Raw genomic sequence first — 17,601 nt, 5'->3', positions numbered from 1 at the left:
GGTAAAGTATGAGCAATACAGTGCTGGGTACAGTGGGGGAAGTTTTCCCTCCAACTGCACACCGATAATTGAGGGTTACAGGTATTCGTAGGGGTACTCATCAGTTTATTTCAGCAGTTTCTATTTCCAATCTTCTACTCATCAGTAATTTTTATTCCAAATTATTACATCACAATTCTATACACTATTGTGATTTTAGTTTCTCAGGATGTATCTCAAAGGAGCATCCCCAGATGGTGACGGTCCAGTTTCTGAAAGAAGAAGACGAATCCCATCTGGTGGGGTCCAGCTCCCCAGGTGTGTGTCCACCTTTTAATTGCAGAGACTCTAAATCTCATAACAGTGATGTCCAGCTTCCCTTTGGTGGAACCCATAAACCCTTGAGGTCATGTTCACCTTCCTTTCTCAAGCTGTTTTTCTCTGCTTCAATAAGGTGTGAGATAAGCATATTTCCTTCATATATGTTCATATATATATATTTCCTTCATATATATCCCAAAGCTATAGTTTCAAGGATACAAGTAATATTCTAAAATTATACTTCAAAAGGTTATTATTGCAGAGCTTTTTATGGATTAAATGCAAGCAAAGAGCAACACCTTTAACACCTTAATTCCAATGCTCCTAAATCAACCAGGGTTAATTGCAAACAAAAGATAGGCTCAAAGGCCTTTTTCCATGCTTTACTTTTTTCAGTTATTATCAGAATTTGCAACTATCCCATTGTTGGTGTCCACGCATTTGCATTCACAAGTGCACACGTCACCTGTTTGTACCTGACACGAAGCACAGCTTTGCATGTCACGGAACCCAAGGCAGGGCTGGCACTGGGTGAGCTCTAAGGTCCCTAAAACCCCAGCAATCCTCGGTGCCGCTGCCGTGGCTGTCCCGGGGTGACCGTGTCCCCTCGGGAGCCGCAGTTCCCTGCCTGCCCAGCAGCTGTCTGCTCCCATTCACACCCGCAAGGATTTAGGACCTCGGCGGGCTAATCAGGAGACGCTCCCGGGGAGAGAGGCGTGTTATTTAATTAGCGGCACAATGGGCTGGCTGGGAGGCACGTGGTGGCTCTGATGGCAGGAGATAGATGTCCTTTTAGCCGGCCTAATTGTTGGGAAATAGCGGGGGCTTTGTTCAGCCCCAGCGTGGGCTCTGTGATCTCGCAGAGCCCAGGGGCTGCCCGCTTATAATTTTAGACAGATCTATTCAAGGCTGCCCTGCAGCGCGGGCCCGAACAAGCCGGGCATTGTTGTAGAGCCAGGAGCTGTGGCCAAGAAAACCACCCCGAAAAACCCAAACACGTGTAGGGAGGAATATTTCCCCGGCGCTTATTCACTGCCAGGCCAGGTTGCCAAGCGCGGACAATTGCGGGAGAGGAGGTTTCCAGCGCCGGGCGAGGGTTTTTCCTCTTTGAGGATCCTCAGCCAGGAGCGGTGCTGGGGGTGCCTCTGCTGGCACAGCCTGTCTGGGAATGGCAGCTCCATCTCCTTCTGGAATTTCTGTGCTCTGGGCACGGTGTACGTGGGATAATGGTGCCCACCCGTGAATTATCTCTCTGGCGTGCACCTGTCACCTCGTGGCCTTGGCAGGACAGTGCCTGGGGATGGAGGGACCTTCCTTGGCTGCTGGATCTTGGTTGGTTGTGCCTTCCAGGGTCCTGTGGAACAGGGGATGGAAATCCCAGTTTTCTCTCCTAAATCTGTCTCTGGAGAGATCCCATCACAGTCCCCAGCCCCTGAGCTTTTCCTTTGTGGCTGCTGAACCCCCAGCTCCTTGGGAAGGGAGAAAATGTCATTAAAAAAAGGGATGGAGGCACAAAGGTGGAAATATTGGCCAGGAATTAAACTTCCATCACTTGAATCCCTCTGTCCTGGCCCCGGTGTTAACCCGGGGGTCACTGCAGGCCTGTGGTTTATCTTCCTGGGCTGATCACTTCCAACGGGCTGCCAGCATGTCATTGTCCTGGTGGCTGCCACTTCTCAGGCTGTGGGTTCTACACCAGAGCTTGGAGCTGGACTGACCTCCAGTAAAATGAAACATGGCTGTCCCTCGGTGTTTGGTGAAGCAGTGGGCAGTGTTTTGGTGGTGATGGGTTTTTGAAAGATGGAACGGGCAGATAAGCGTCAGTGATCCCAGTCTGGCTGTCAGGAGACCATTAATGAGCAATGATTCCTTTGGCTCTCCTTTGTAATCCCCCCATGTATCCCAGGGGAGGGAATTTCAAGGGATCAGTTCAGTAAGGAGAGACTGGTGAATGCCAAGAGCACAGCCACAAGCAGAGCTGTGCTGCTTAAACCTGAGCTGGCTGATTTGTTTGTGCTCTGAAGGAGAGACATCCGAGCCAGGAGATGTGAGCAAAGGCAGAGAGGTGTCCTGCAGGTGGGATTTGATGGGTATTGGCTGCACGTGTCTGTTTTAATTGGGAATATCGGGAGTTCAGCAGCGAAACCCTTCAGGATGTGTTTGCCCGGAGCTGTGACTTGAGGGGAGGGGGAAGATGTCCTGAGAGCAAACAGTGCTGCAGAGCAGCCTAGGAGGATTTTCCATGCAGCCCCTGCTCCCAGCAGGGACACGAGGGAGTGCCAGCAGCCCTGCCAGGGCATTCCTATCGGGATGGCACTGCCAGAGCCCGAGCATCTCCTCAGGTGCGGGATCAGCACCCTGGGAAGGCAGGAGCAGGAGGCGTTGGAGATGCCCGAGAGGCTCTCGGGTCCCGGGTGTATGACAGGGCTGTGGCAGCCACGGGGCTCTGTGTGCCGGGCCCTGACCCCCGCTGGCCACAAAGCGGCTTTTGTGAGCCCTCCCCGGCGGGAGTTAATGAGGGCAGGAGCCGCGGAGGCTCGCAGCCCGGGGACAGGCGCTGACAGGGGGCATTGATGGGCCAGGCTGGGCATCCCAGCGGGACACTGCCCTGCTCTCCTGCCCCCAGCGCCCAGCCTGGGGCACTGCCCGTGCCTCGGGACCCCAGGGGCCGCGCTGGGGTCCGGTCACCCCCCTGAGCTGGCTCTGGAGCGGGTCCCACAGTCCGTGCCACCAACGAGCTCTGCTTCATGCCCGAGCCTAAAACGGGAGCTGGATGGAGTCAGCGGGGCTAACCCAGCCTCCTCTTACCAAAATACTCCAATGCTTCCCAGCTATTACGGCGCTTGAAAGAAATTCTCGTATCATTTTAAATTCCAGGAAAGGTATCTCCCAGGGGAACGGCCGCGGCAGCTGCCTGCTCTTTCCTCTCATTGCACAGGGCCACCTCCACACCCAGGGCCACCTCCCTGCTCTTTCCTTTCTTGGACTGGTGGCTGCTGCTCCTTCCAACAATGTCCCCGTTACGATAAATCCTTTCATGTCTCCGTTTCTCCCTGGAATTGCAGGACAGGTTTTTTTTTGGTTTTTTTTTTTCCCTTTCCCCTTTGCTCCTGATTTTTGTCTCATGCCCTCTGGGTATTGTTTACTTGACAAAACATCAAACCCAATCCCTGACCGCTCGCGGTCATTAAAAATCCCATGGCAGTTTTTGGGAAGGCTCCAATTTGGCTAATTACGTTCTGCCATAAATATCCCCCTGCAGTTTTAATTGGATATGGTGTTCTTCATTTCCTGGCCATTACAGCTGGGTGGATGCTCCACGTTATTACGTGGCCCTTGTATTTCACCCCATGTTTTGGTAGCAGCAGTGCTTGGAAAAGCTCCCTCTCCAGACCAGAAGTTACACCTAATTCCTGCTGCAATGAGAATGGGGAAATGTGAGGGAAAGGAGAAGCTGGCCCAGCTCTCTCTGAAGGAGAGCCAGCAGCTACCCTGGGCTGGGACAGGAGTGAATTTGGCTCTGGAGAAGTGAAAGAGCCATCCCAGCCAGGAGAGAGGTCATGGAAGAGCCGTCCTCTCCTTCGGAAATCACAGCAAAGGCTCCGCTCTCCTAACACCTTTCCTCCGAGCTGAATGAATAACCATTATTCTTGTCCTGTTACCCCAAGGTTAGTCAGCGGCCCTGGGAACAATGGGGCATTACTGCCCATCCTCTCTTTGTTCGCAGCGGCTGCAAACAGCGGGGCTGCGCTGCGGAGGGAGGGCAGATGGTTATCGCCCATCCTTGGGCTGCGGGGCCGTTCTCCAGCCCGGCATCCTCCCTCCCTCCCTCCCCGACGGAGCCTGAATGGATATTCACGTTCCTAACGACACAGTGGAAAACGAGGGTGAGACTTGGATGGGCAAGAGGAAAGATTTTCCTAAAGCCTGTGAGCAGCAAATAGGAACCAGTTGCTGAGGAGAAGTCATGTTTGGCAGGTCTTGGACTCGGAATGGTCACATCCCAGCTGAAGAAACTAATCAATGGATTCCTTCCATGCCTTCTGCGAACACTGAGCCATTGAGCGGCTCAGCTGGAGCTCAGAGCCAGGGCTTTCATGTTGCAGCTCTGAAGTGAACACAAATTAAGGCGGCTGCTGGGATGGAGTTCGAAGGAGAGATTCAGCTGCCCTGTCCACAGCCACTCTCTTCTCTTCCTCCCCTTTGGGGATTTTTGCCCTGGTGTTGCTTTTGGAAGCATTTCCAGTTTCCCTGCGTGTAGGAGTTGCCATGAATTGCACCAGCAAAATGGAGCACAGGTTTGGGGAGGCACAAAGGGTGAGACACAGCTCAGAGCTCCTCTGCAGCCATCCTGCACCAAGCTGGGCTCAGTGTCACGGTCTTTGTGGGATCAGGGCTCAACCGGGATGCCAGGAGGGTGTGGATCTCTCCTAATAAAAACCCCACAAGCTGTGAGAGAGGTCTTTATTAGAGCCTCTGTCCTGGTCCAGAAGAGAAGGGTCTCCAGTACAGGTGCCCTGGAGTTGAGCCAGTCCTCGAGACTGTAACACTGCAGGAGGGGCTGACCCAAAAGCGGAGCCCAGGGGCAATGCTAAAGCAGAGACACCTCAGGGCACCCGCTGGCTCCTCTTGCTGCGTCGCAGTCTGTGGCAGCTCCCTGCAGGGCCTCTCTGCCAGGAGAGGCGTGTGCCGTGTGCCACCGGCAGCCTGTCCCGGGCCGTGTTTGGGCAGGTCCCGGTGACCCCGGCGCGCCTCCTGCTCCGTTTCGCTCCGGGGCTTGCGGTTTGCTGCAGCCGCGCTGAGCGGGCGGGCGATCGGCCGGGGTCATTTCCATACACAGGACCGCAGGTGCTTTCTGATGGCTCCGGCAGGCAGCTGCACCCCCAGGCAGCCCCCTCCCCTCCCCTCGCTGCCCGGATCCCAGCCCGGGAGCGCAGGGAGGGAAGGGGAGCAAAGGGAAGGGCTGTGGGCTCTGATAACTGCATCAGGTTTCTCTGCCCAAGCCTGCTCTGGAGGGATCACAGAGCAGATAGAAAGGCAGCTGTTTCTCCTGAATCCCCTTCTGATTTTCAGCTAGAAACGTTCTGCTAAATCGCCTCTCTGTAGTTTCTTCCTTCAATCGTTGCTGTATGGGGAAGAAAGAAACCCAAACCCGGGGCAGGTGCAAGCACATGATCCTGTCCCGGGGAGGGACCACATTCTATCCTTGCAGCAATCCTCTTTCCACCTTCGGATTTCCAGGTTCATTCCTGTGGTAGGTTTCAAACCACCAGCTGAGGTTTCCAGCCCTGTGCTCTGCCTGAGCTCAGGTTCTCCCGAGCCCTTGGGAATCAGTGGAGGGAAGTTTTTCATCACAGCAAATCTCTGGTCCCACTCCACTGCTGCAGGAATGGGTTGTCCAGAACTGAGCTTGCCAGTAAATTGGAAACAACGTTGCCTTAAAAACTGGGAATGTGAGAGGCTGTCACTGGGTGAGGAAGAGGAACTTGGGGCTGGAGCTCCCAGCCCAGCTTTTCCAGCTTTCAGCCCTCCTGCTGCTCCATCTGCCTGCCTTGGCAAAGCCGTGTGTGCAGCCAGAGCCGCCTCTCCTCGTCTGGCCCCGGCAGCCTCGCAGCCTTTCAGTTGCACAAACTCCTGCTATAAATACGCCCGTGCTGCTGAGCAAGGCCCTGCTGCAGAAATGAAATGATGGGAGCTGCAGCCTTTGCATCTGCAGCTCATCTTTCGGGGCCTCGGGAGGTTTTGGGGTGTTTGCAAGGGGGACCCTGCTCCATCCTAAGGGCTGGGCAGTGACTGTGACCCCGGGCAGCTGCTCCTGCAGGCCCGTGTTCACTTGGTGAGAGCCCATCTTTGATGGGAGCAGCCTGCTCTGTGCCGGGTCGGAAGCTGTTAAAGACTTTCGGAGTGACAGAACCACAAGAGTTGGTTGCTAATGACTTTTTTTTCTCCGTACCGGTAAGCTGACATCTGTGAGTCATACTCTCCTTCTGCCGTGCCGTTTGTGGTCTCAAGTTTGTGCTACCTAAACACAATCAAACAGACTTCATGTGAAAACCGATATTCTTCTGTTAACTGCATGCTGTGCTGGCATGACACTCATCTTGCACCTTCAAGATGCTTTTTATCCAGTCAGTTCCCAACTCTCTTTGTCCTCCCACCTCTGCCAAGCAGGCCAGGAACAGCCCCCCTGGCTGTCACCCACCACAGCACGGTGTGCACTGCTCTGCCCTGGCTGTGCCCCTGACTTTGGATGTGCTTGTGGGTGGGAGAGGACCAGGCTGCTCCAGGCGGGATGATGGGAGTGTGAAGGGGAGATGGAAATGTGAGGAGATTATGTGAGCATGAAGGGGTGATGGGAGCCGAAGGGGTGAGTGTGAAAGGCAGCGGTTCGTGTCGAGACAGGCACGGTGAACACAAACTGGCCCGGTTTCAGGAACCATCGGTTTCAGACAGCGGCTCCAGCCAGGGCTGCCTGCAGCCAGCGTGCTCAAACTCTTATCCCGTGGTGTTTGGGGCCGGGGTGCGAGCAGAGGTCGGGGCGAAGGCCCCCTGGATGCGCTGCCCTCTTCCCCCGTTCCCCCCTGGATGCGCTGCCCCCGTTCCCCCGTTCCCCCCTGGATGCGCTGCCCCCGTTCCCCCTTTCCCCCGTTCCCCCCTGGATGCGCTGCCCCCGTTCCCCCTTTCCCCCGTTCCCCCCTGGATGCGCTGCCCCCTTTCCCCCGTTCCCCCGGCCGGGCAGCGCCGGCTCCGCTCCCCGGAGCGCCGGGCCGGGCAGTGCCGCCTCCGGGGCGGGGTGGGGCGGTTCCTCGGCCGCTGTCACCGCTCGGGGCCGGCCCAGCGCCCTCCCCTGGGCTCAGCCCGGCCGGGGCGGCGGCGGCGGGGACGGGCGAAGCGGAGCGGAGCGGGGAGCGCAGCGCAGGCGGGAGCGGAGCGAGGAGCGCGGGAGGAAGGAAGGAAGGAAGGAAGGAAGGAAGGAAGGAGGAGGAGGAGGAGGAGAAGAAGCAGGAGGAGGAGGAGAAGGAGGAAGAGCAGCGGGAGGAGGGAGGCAGCGCCGGCCGCGCTGCCCCGGGCGCCCCGCTCCGCGCTCGGCGGGGCTCAGCCGCCGCCCCCCGCTCCCGGCGCGACGCCCCCGCGGCGCTGCCCCAGCCATGAAGGCGGCCGTGGATCTCACCATCATCAAGACGGAGAAGGTGGACATCGAGCTCTTCCCGTCCCCCGGTGAGCGCCGCGTCCCCTCCGCGTCCCCTCCGCGCAGCCCCGGCCCCGGCGGCGGGGGAGCTTTGGCGGGGGGAGAGGCCGGGCCGCTGGGGAGGGCTGGGCAGAAAGGTCGGTGTGGGGTTTTTTGGGGGTGTCCTTTGGAAGGGAACACGGAGCGCGCCCCAAGTCGCAGCGCAGCGGCGCCGCCCGGGCTGTGCCCGCTGCCGAAAGCGAGTTGACTTTCCGAGCGCTTTTGTGACTTTCCATCCCCCTCCTTCTCTTAAAATCCATCCCGCCGCCCCTCCAGCCTCCTTCCCTCAGGCTCCTGGCATCCTTGCCGGGATTTGGGAAGCCCGTCCGGCGGGCAGGCAGGAGAGATGCGCTCCCGGAGCTCCCGCCCGTTCCCATCGCTAGCTGGGATGGATGTGCGTTTCCCCATCCCTGGCTGGAAATGCCTTGTGTGGTCCAGGCACTCGTGGTATTTGGGAAACACAACTCCAGTGCTAAATACTCTGGAATTAGCACGTTTAATCCAGGAAAACCCGCCGCTTTGATTTTTTTTTCGCCCTTCTGGAGCTGGAGAAATGGGTGGGGAGAGGGTGCAGAGAGCAACACGTTACTGGAGGGAGGCGAGAAGGGTTTTCTGTGTGTTGTAGCGGGGTGAGTTCAGCTGCTGCTGGCTGCGGTTGCTGCTCCGAGCCGAGGCTGACCAGAATAAGGGCTGCTGTTCACACACTGCTGGCGTCTGGCTGCTCGCTGACCCCGGGCGCTCAACTCCTCTCTGCCCTGCCCAGGCGAGCTGGAGGATGGAGCTTGGAGGACCCGCAGGAAAAACAAAAAACTTTTTTCTGCATTAAACCAGTCCTGTTGCTTCATCTCTCCCTGCTGCAATTCCCACTGCGCCAAACTGGAAGTTTGCTGGGTTTTGTGCAGCACCGGTGCGGCAAAGAAAATCAAATTAAGGATTGAGTTGTTTCTCTGCCGGTTAGAAAGTTTCTAGGAAAGCCAGAAGGGAGCCACAGCTCCCGCAGGCATTGGGATTTTGGGCTGCGTGTGGAAATGAAATGACAGCTGAGTGCTGGAGCCGCACAGGGGTTGGTGCTTGCACTTCAACAGATGCCGGTGCAGCATCAGCGGGGCTGCAGACAGCTCCAAAGGCAGCATCACCTTGGCTTCAGCCGTCCGTGGGCTCCGGAGTGCCCAGCACAGGAATGTCCCCCCCGGGATCCCTCCCCGGCCGCAGGGAGCTCCCTGTGCTGGGAGCAGGGCTGAGCCTGGCCCCGGGGTGGGCTGGGGAGCACCAGGCTTCCAAATGCCTGAGGGATGCTAAAAATGCGCCTACAAAGCTGAAGTGAGAGGCTGGAGGGGAGCTGAGGACCCGTTTGTGCCTCTTTCCTGAAACTCTGGTGAAGACTCATTGCTGTCCTTCAGCCTGTTTGTTCGGAGGGGAGGAAAACGGGATAGGAATAAACACCTGGGCAGTCAGGGTGGGGTGAAGTTTGCTTTTCACTCCAGAGTAAAGTATCTGTTAAAATTTGCACTCTCCTGGTGTGGGTGAGCGCTCTCACCCAGGCTCGGGGTGTCGGGAGCAGTGGAATTCCCTGGTGCCTGAAGGGAGGACTCGGAGTTTCACCCTGCCTTGAGTTCGTTTTCTTCTGTCCCGAAAGCTCTTCTGCAGCTGATGTCAGCAAACTGCTCTCGGAGCTGACCCAAAGTTGAAACTTGGGCAGGAAGAGCTCTGAAAAACACAAACGCAGAGGTAGAAATGCTGTGCCTCCCATCGGCTCAGCTGCAGCCGCTCCTGTGCTGGTGGCTGCGCTCGCTGGGAGCCACAAAGGTCAGCGCTGTCAATTAGCTGGCTTAACCTCATTTCCCCTCCAACTCTGAGAGAAAAAAGCTGCAGCTCTCTGGTTCGGTGGGATTGATGGCGAGGGAAGGAGTGTGGATGCTGCTGGGTCGTGTTCCTGGGATCCGGCCAGGGGAGGAGGGAACATCACTTCTCTCTGCTCCTGGAGGGCTCATCTGCTCCCTGATGGCTCCTGCAGCCCTGAATCCACCACCAAATGTTCCCATCGTCCTTAATTCCAAAATGGGCCGAGAAGGACTGCCGCCCCTCTGATGTGATCTGTGGGGTTAACCCTGGGCAGGGAGGGCCCTGCAGCCTGAGGGTTTCAGCTGTGCAGGATGTTTGATGTGCCAGGTGATGTCCCGTGGAACTCTGTCCCCCCTCACCCCCCAAAACAAACCCTGCTCCACCCCACACCTCTGCCTGCAAAACTCTGGGCAGATTTGTGCTGTCCAAAGGGTTTAAAAATAACCTGGAAGGGACGTGGAGCTGTAAAGCTCCAGAAAGCTTCCAAAGCCAAATCCTCCCCCTCCACCCCCACTATTAGCAGCAGGAATGTGTGAGTGAGATGAGCAGGTCAGAGCCAGAGCCCCATGGGGTGGATTCTTCTTCAGGACACAGTTCTGTGTGTGGATATTCTTAGCAGGATGTGATGGAAGGGTGGTAACATCACTTGTGGTTGTGCATACATGGCTGATCTACCAAAGGCTTGGTGGGACTTTTCTGAGACAGTAAAACCCCAAACCACACAAAATTCAACCCCAAGGGAACTTCACCTGGGGGCTGATGAAGGCTGCCCTCCACAAATCTCTTTGTTTCCTGCAGCTCGGCCAAGCTGCATTTGCTGGCTGTGGGCAGCAGCTCCAGCCCTGCGGGGAGCTCCGGGCTGTAACTGGGGCTCCCAGTGCTCATTTCTTGCTCAGGAAGCTGCAGCTTTGCCTCCCCGAGGTACCAGAGCAGGGCTGTAATCCCAGCTGTCATTGCTGGCCATCCCAGGTGGGGCAGGGATGCCAAACTCCCCGTCCTGCATCCAGCCCTGCTCCTGCCTCCTTTCCCTGAGGTGAGTTATGGGATTATGGGAGCAGGAGGGGGGGATTGGTTCCTGGAAAAGGGTTTGTGCACACACAGCACAGCAATCCGGGCTCTTTGGCCCTTCCCATGCCTACCCCGAGGACAGCTGGGACATGGACACGTTGTTTCCATTGGCCTGTGCGTGGGTGGCATCCCAGGGGTGTGCTTTTATCTGGCAACAGCTTTTCCCTCTGTTAAGGATTTGGGACAACGTCACTTAGGGCTGAAGCAAGATTTTCCCTTGCAGCCCAAAGCTCTGTGAGGTTCTGGTTCTGGGTACAGGGGAGCTCCTACACAGCTCCCACGCTGCTCAGGGATGCAGGACCTGCCTGAACCGTGCTTGTCCCCCTTCCCACAGCCAGGTCAGGCTTTGCTTTCACTTTCAGCGCAGACAAATAAGGGAGTTTTCACATTTACAGCGAGCCTGGCAAGCGCAGAGCTCCTCCACAGAGCCTGGCCGCGGGCAAGGGGCAGAGAAAATCCCTTTTCTTTGCGTTTAGGAGGGAATCCTTCATTCTGGCCTCTGCCTTGTCTAGGGAGGACAAGTTTGCAGCCACCCCTGGCTCCAGGTGTGCGCGGAATGGGGTCACAGCTGGAGCAGCCCGACCAACGGGGGCAGTTTGCTGAGCTGCTCGGGGTGAAAGCGCCCCGGGACTTGGGACATTATTCTCAAAAAGACAGGTTTGATCCTGCCTTGTCCTCGCAGGGCTGAGCCCTCCAGCTGTGTCAGCTGCTGTGTGACTCAGTTTCCCTGCTGCTGACCGGCGCTGGCTCCTGCATGGCCACGTTTTGTTTCCATGCAGGATAAAACACAGCGGAGAGCCCCAGCATTCCCCTCTGAGCCCCAGCATTTCCCTCTGAGCCCCAGCAATTCCCTCTGAGCCCAGCATTTCCCTCTGAGCCCAGCATTCCCCTCCGACCCCCAGCATTCCCCTCCGACCCCCAGCATTCCCCTCTGAGCCCCAGCAATTCCCTCTGAGCCCAGCAATTCCCTCTGAGCCCCAGCATTTCCCTCTGAGCCCCAGCAATTCCCTCTGAGCCCAGCATTCCCCTCCGACCCCCAGCATTCCCCTCCGACCCCCAGCATTCCCCTCTGAGCCCCAGCAATTCCCTCTGAGCCCCAGCATTCCCCTCTGAGCCCCAGCATTTCCCTCTGAGCCCCAGCAATTCCCTCTGAGCCCAGCATTTCCCTCTGAGCCCAGCATTCCCCTCTGAGCCCCAGCATTTCCCTCTGAGCCCCAGCAATTCCCTCTGAGCCCAGCAATTCCCTCTGAGCCCAGCATTCCCCTCCGAGCCCCAGCATTCCCCTCCGAGCCCAGCATTCCCCTCCGAGCCCAGCATTTCCCTCTGAGCCCCAGCATTCCCCTCTGAGCCCAGCAATTCCCTCTGAGCCCAGCATTTCCCTCTGAGCCCAGCATTTCCCTCCGAGCCCAGCATTCCCCTCCGAGCCCAGCATTCCCCTCCGACCCCAGCATTCCCCTCCGAGCCCAGCATTTCCCTCTGAGCCCCAGCATTCCCCTCCGACCCCAGCATTCCCCTCCGACCCCAGCATTCCCCTCCGAGCCCAGCATTTCCCTCTGAGCCCCAGCATTCCCCTCGGACCCCAGCATTCCCCTCCGAGCCCAGCAATTCCCTCCGAGCCCAGCATTCCCCTCTGAGCCCAGCAATTCCCTCTGAGCCCCAGCAATTCCCTCTGAGCCCCAGCATTCCCCTCTGAGCCCCAGCATTTCCCTCTGAGCCCCAGCAATTCCCTCCGAGCCCAGCATTCCCCTCCGAGCCCAGCATTCCCCTCCGAGCCCAGCATTTCCCTCTGAGCCCCAGCATTCCCCTCGGACCCCAGCATTCCCCTCCGAGCCCAGCATTTCTCTCTGAGCCCCAGCATTTCCCTCCCTGCTCCGGCACCTTCTGTGTCCCCCACTGCCTCAGTGGCACTGGGAGAGCTCACCTGTCCTGCCAGGGACACCCGGGATGCCAGAGCCTGGGGAAGGAAGGCAGGGATTGGTGTTTCCAGGGATGCAGGGAATGGCATCTGCATCCTTTGGAACGCTTTGCTCTGCAGGGCAGCCGAGGTGAGCGCTGGGCTCGGCTGGGGATGCTCTGTGAGGGCAGCAGTGATCAGCAGCGAGGCTGAGGTTCAGCAGTGCAGGGCTTGGGGCCGCTCTCGTGTTTTCGGTGCTGATTGCCTGCGGAGGAGGTGAGAACTCGGCTGAAGAAGAGCAATTACCTCAGTATGCGCTGCCAAAATGCCCATTACTGTGGTATCCAGCCGGGATGCGCAATGAGAGGTGCCCAGGAGGGGGGACTGGCTGCACTTGGCTGCCACCAGCTTCAAGTTTTTTAGTGTCGGCTTCCCATCATCAAAGCTCTGAAAAGGGGTGGAAAGAGGGCAGCTCACGGAGATGTCCTTCAGGGACACATCCACAGAGCACACATCCCTGGTTTTTAACCTGGTACAGGGAGGGAGATTTCCAGGGAACAGGAGCAAACCCCGTTCCTTTCACGTTTCCATCCCGAGCTCCCCATAGCACGCAGCAAGTGTGTAATTACAGTGTGGTTCCATGAAGTGGCCCCTAATTTGCCATGTAATTACAGCGTGCCATGCTTTGATGGGCCTTGCAGAACGCAGGGATAACACAGGCTCGTGCTGGAATGCTGTGGAGCTGCTGAGGCATCCTAGGGCTTCCTGCACTCCCAAATCCTGAGCAGATCGCAGGCAGGCAGCGAGGGGCTGGGACTCCAGCAGGACTGGGGCACGCTGAGCTTTGCCACGGGATTATCACAGAATCCCAGAATGGTTTGGGTTGAAATCCTTAAAGATCTCACCTGGGAGATCTCCCATTACCCCAAGTTCCATCCAACCTGGCCTTGGGCACATCCAGGGATGGGGCAGCCCCATCTTTTCTGGGAGCCAGCTCTGGATTTGCTGCTGTGGAGCTGCAGGCTGCCCTGGCAATGATGGGGAAAAGTGGAAATCCACAGGCACGTTCCTCTGGAATGGATCCTGCTGCGTGAGGAGCTGGGGCAGCTGCATCAGGCTGAGGGTGCACAGGTTGTCCCAGAGATTAAAGCCTCAGGTGGGTGTGAGTAGGACCAGACTGTGTGAAACACGTCAGGGATGTGAACTGGCAGAGCTGCCACCCTAAATGGCTCCTGTCACTTCTGGCACCAGAATCTGCTGGGATTTTGGGGAATGAATCCAAGTAAATCTGTGCCAGATAAGGCAGGAGAGTCTTTTCCTTTTTGCACGGTCAGCTGGTCCTTGCATGGCACACGGTGAGGGAATGGCAGGATGTAGGACAGCAAGTGTCACTGCTGTCCCTGATCCAAAGGATGCAGCTCTGGCACCCTCCAGGCTGCCAAGGCTGGCTTGGTGGAGCACCTGTGCTGGCTAGGAGGTGCACAAGGAGGGGATGGATGATCTGCTGTATTGGAGCACTAAAACTGCCCTGGAGCCAGGGCTGGCTGTTCATTGACCCCGGGGTCCCTGTGGGAATTGGGGTGTTCCACAGGGGCGAGGCTGTGCCTCTGCAGGCTCAGCCCCACTCCCCAGTTTGCTTTTGGCTGGGAGCTCCTGCTGCATCTCTGCAGAGCCTCCTGCTGCAGCTCCAGGCCCCATCCCAGCAGGAGCCAGTGGCACAATCTGCAGCTGATCTGAGCAGCACAGCTGTCTCACAGCCAAAATTCAGGCCTGCAGCCCTTTCCTTGTAACCCCATGCCACAGTTATCCATCTCAGCTCTTTTGTTCCTCTTCCGTGACTAAGCTGCTCGCTGCCCGTGTTTCTTTTTTTTTTTTTTCCTTTCATTGTGTAGTTTATAATCTTCCAACGAGATACAGACAAAAATTTGTTTGCAGCGCTGGCCAAGAAGGCTCTTGTTTCCCTGGCACAGGGCCATGCTTACATCTCCAGTCAAAATACTGCTGGTTAAACAATAAATATTTATTGATTCTCCTACGAGCTCCTACATTTTTCCCAGGTGCAGTGGAATTTGAGGGGGGGCAGCACTGGGAGATGGCTCTGCAGATAATGGGCCTGGAGTGGGATCAGCTCCTGCAGAGGTGACTTTGGAAAGCTGGGCTGGGTGCTGTGCAAGCCCTGCAGAGCTGCTCTCATCTCCCCAGCCCTGCTTCCCCAGCTTTGGGGATTTGTGCCTGCAGGCTTCCCTGGCAGTGATGGGAAAATGTGGAAATCTAAAGTGGCTTCATGTGCCTGAATATCTCCTGGAACAGGGAGGGAAAGTCTGGGATGGACACTGAGCTGGAGACCAAGTGCACAGAGTTGGCAAAAAAAGAAATAAATCCTTCAGTCCCAGAATGGTTTGGGCTGGAAGGTTCCACCCCTGCCATGGCAGGGACAGCTCACACTGCACCAGGTGGCTCCGGGCCCTGGCCAGGCTGGCCTTGGGCACTGCCAGGGTGGTTTCAGTTTGCAGTTTGGTGTGGGGGCTCAGCTGTGGTGTCTCAGTGTCTCACCCTGGCTCTGGAACCTTTCAAAGGCTGCCTGAGCCCTGCAGGGCTGAGGGGGAGGCAGAGCCCCCAGGGCTGTGCTCAGAGCTGCTCTGAGGTGTTCCACCCTCCTCCTGAGGTGGCTGGCTCAGAGTAGCCCTGGATGGGTCACTGCTCTCTCACTACCATCTCTTTCTGAACTGAAACTCTGCATTTTTATGTTGAGGTTTTGGCGTTTTTTTTTTTTTTCAGTCAACTGCCAAAATTCCCAGATTTGCTGCTCTGTGCCATGAACATCAGCAGCTCATGGCAGCAATGCCCCCTGTGCAGGGCCAGGCAGGTGACACGTTTGTCCCTGTCCCCTCCCCTGACCTTGCAGAGTTTCCTGGCTCTGCAGGCTGTGTCCTGCTCTGGGCAGGGCAGGTGGGGCTGGTGTTTGCAGGCAGGCAGGAAGCTGCTGCAGCACAGCCCCTCCATCCCACATCTGGTTCCTGGAGCTCGTGGATAAATATAACCTGCCAGAGAAATATCACAAACACACCGAGAAGCAGCAGCTTGCTTGCCCAGAGAGGAAAATCCCCTCCTTTCTGTGGCTCCCTCTGCTCTGGGAATGAGGATTGGAGTCATTGTGACAGCCCTGGTTGTGGATTGGGACGTGCAAAGTCCCAGGGCTCTGTCTGGCTCTGAACTGGGCTCTGGGGCTGGAATTCCCATTCATTCAGCTCCCAGTTGCTGCTGGGCACAACAGCAATACCTGCTCCAGCAATTCCCTGCTCTCCACCTTTTTCCCTTGTGTTTAAACCTTTCCTATACAGCCAGAAGAGCAGAGACCTCCAGCTCAGGTGGCTGGGGCAGGAACCCCGGGGATATTTGGGCTGGAACAACATCCTGGGAGAGTGCAGGGAGCACTGCTGTGCTCTGGGCTGTGGCTGTGTGTAAGATACCTTCCCACTGAATCCCCTTCTGGGATGGCTGTGGGGCTGCCTCCTCACCCCAGCTGAGCATCCAGAGCTTGCTAATGAACAAAATGCATTTTCTTACACGGAGTGGATTCTAAATTGGCTCCACATGGGTTCTGTAGGTTGTGGCACTTTCCCGGAGGGTGATGGCATGAGCAGGAATGTGGGATTGATGAAAGAAGCCAGACACTGAGTCAAAAGCTCCCCCTCTCCCCTCGCCTGCCCCCTCTCTCTCCCCCCATCTCATCTCAAATATTTGACGTGATTCCAAGGCATTCTTCTCATGGCTGGTGGGGAGTGCAGGGGAAGCCAGCCCAGGGACTGAGCTTTTCTTTGGAAGTTTCTTTCTAAAGCTTTGGGGCCTTGCACCCCAAAAGATGTTGAGAAAAGGTTTGATGAGAGCTTGTTTTTTAGGGAAACTGAGGCACAGCACTCCCATTCCACGCTTTCAGGGAGCAGGGAGCATCCTCAGCTGGGTGCTCCAGGTCTCCCTCTGCTTGCAGGATTCCTGCTCTCCACACTCTGTGTTCCACTGCCCGGCTCCTCCCCAGCAGCAGGCAGGCCTGGAGCCATCCACCCCCCAGAATTCCCAGTTTGGGGGTGCTGGGATACTGGGGCAGGCTCAGCATCCCTGGGGAACCAAGTCAGGCACGGCAGGATGGGGCTGGCTGCCATCCCCTGGGATGCTGCCTCTCCTGGCACGGCCTTGCAGGGTAACCCTGCTCACTCAGGGAAGCTGCCCCTGCCAGCAGCAGACCCCAAAAGCTGAAGCTGGACCCTGGGCAGTGCTTTGGGCTTGTTTTGTGTTGTTTACCCCCCGTTGTCAGCAGTTTTTATCACAATAATCAAACTGTGGCTTTTTGACCCACATGAAAGTTTTTTTCAGAGGTGCCTGCATGTGTTTGTGCAAAGCCACTGAATTTTGGTCACTGCTCTGGGAGCAGAAAAGGGGATTTTTGCTTTCTTACCTTTTAGTTTTGAGCAATTGTTTACCGAAACCTGAACCCTCTGAAGAAACAACTTGCAAAAGCTGAGTAGTCCTGGCTTTTTCCACTGGAAAATTAAAAAAAGATGGAGTGGGACACGTGAAATTTGGGTCTTTTTTTTTTTCCCTTCTTTTTTTACCCATTATTGTTAGAAGCGGTTTGAAAATGCAATGCCAAGAGCTTTCTCTTTTCAAGTGCTCGAGGCACGTTACCCAACTGCTCCGTGCCTCAGACTGCTCCATGAGGTCAGCAAACGCAATTCCTCCTGCTCTGCAGCTGCGAGTGAGGAAAAGCTCCTCTGCTCAAGCCCTGCCATCAGCCCCGGGCTGCAGAGGAGCTTGGGAGCAGCACCGGTGGCATTTCCCAAGCCCATCCTTGTCGAGGCTGCCAGGAACTTCGGGCTTGGGGTCTGGGGCTGTGATGGGGTTTGGGAAAACTGGAACAGTTTCCAGCAGCAGCAGTGGGGTTTGGGAAGGCTGGGACAGTTTCCCTTTCAGCGGGGTTTGGGAAAGCTGGAACAGTTTCCAGCAGCAGCAGTGGGGTTTGGGAAAGCTGGGACAGTTTCCATTTCCAGCGGGGTTTGGGAAGGCTGGGGCAGTTTCCAGTGGTATCTGTGGGATTTGGGAAGGCTGGGGCAGTTTCCCTTTCCAGCAGGGTTTGGGAAGGCTGGGGCAGTTTCCAGGGGCAGCAGTGGGGTTTGGGAAGGTTGGGGCAGTTTCCCTTTCCAGTGGGGTTTGGGAAGGCTGGGGCAGTTTCCCTTTCCAGCAGGGTTTGGGAAGGCTGGGGCAGTTTCCCTTT

At 56.8% G+C, this 17,601-nt stretch overlaps 1 protein-coding gene across 1 annotated transcript in view; it reads left to right on the top strand.

Annotated features, from left to right (window-relative positions):
• The first annotated feature begins 7,413 nt into the window (after positions 1-7,413).
• Positions 7,414-17,601, top strand: part of ETS1 (ETS proto-oncogene 1, transcription factor) — a 53,247-nt gene continuing 43,059 nt past the window's right edge. The window contains exon 1 of the mRNA XM_063178619.1: positions 7,414-7,518. Within this exon, the coding sequence (XP_063034689.1) occupies positions 7,449-7,518 (70 nt within the window). The 5' untranslated portion in view covers positions 7,414-7,448. The remainder of the gene's footprint in view (positions 7,519-17,601) is intronic.

The sequence above is a fragment of the Melospiza melodia genome, chromosome 29 (assembly GCF_035770615.1).
Source record: "Melospiza melodia melodia isolate bMelMel2 chromosome 29, bMelMel2.pri, whole genome shotgun sequence".
NCBI classification, from domain to species: domain Eukaryota; kingdom Metazoa; phylum Chordata; class Aves; order Passeriformes; family Passerellidae; genus Melospiza; species Melospiza melodia.
Note: the sequence above shows the minus strand (reverse complement) of the source record. Positions and strands in the feature narration are given on the sequence as shown.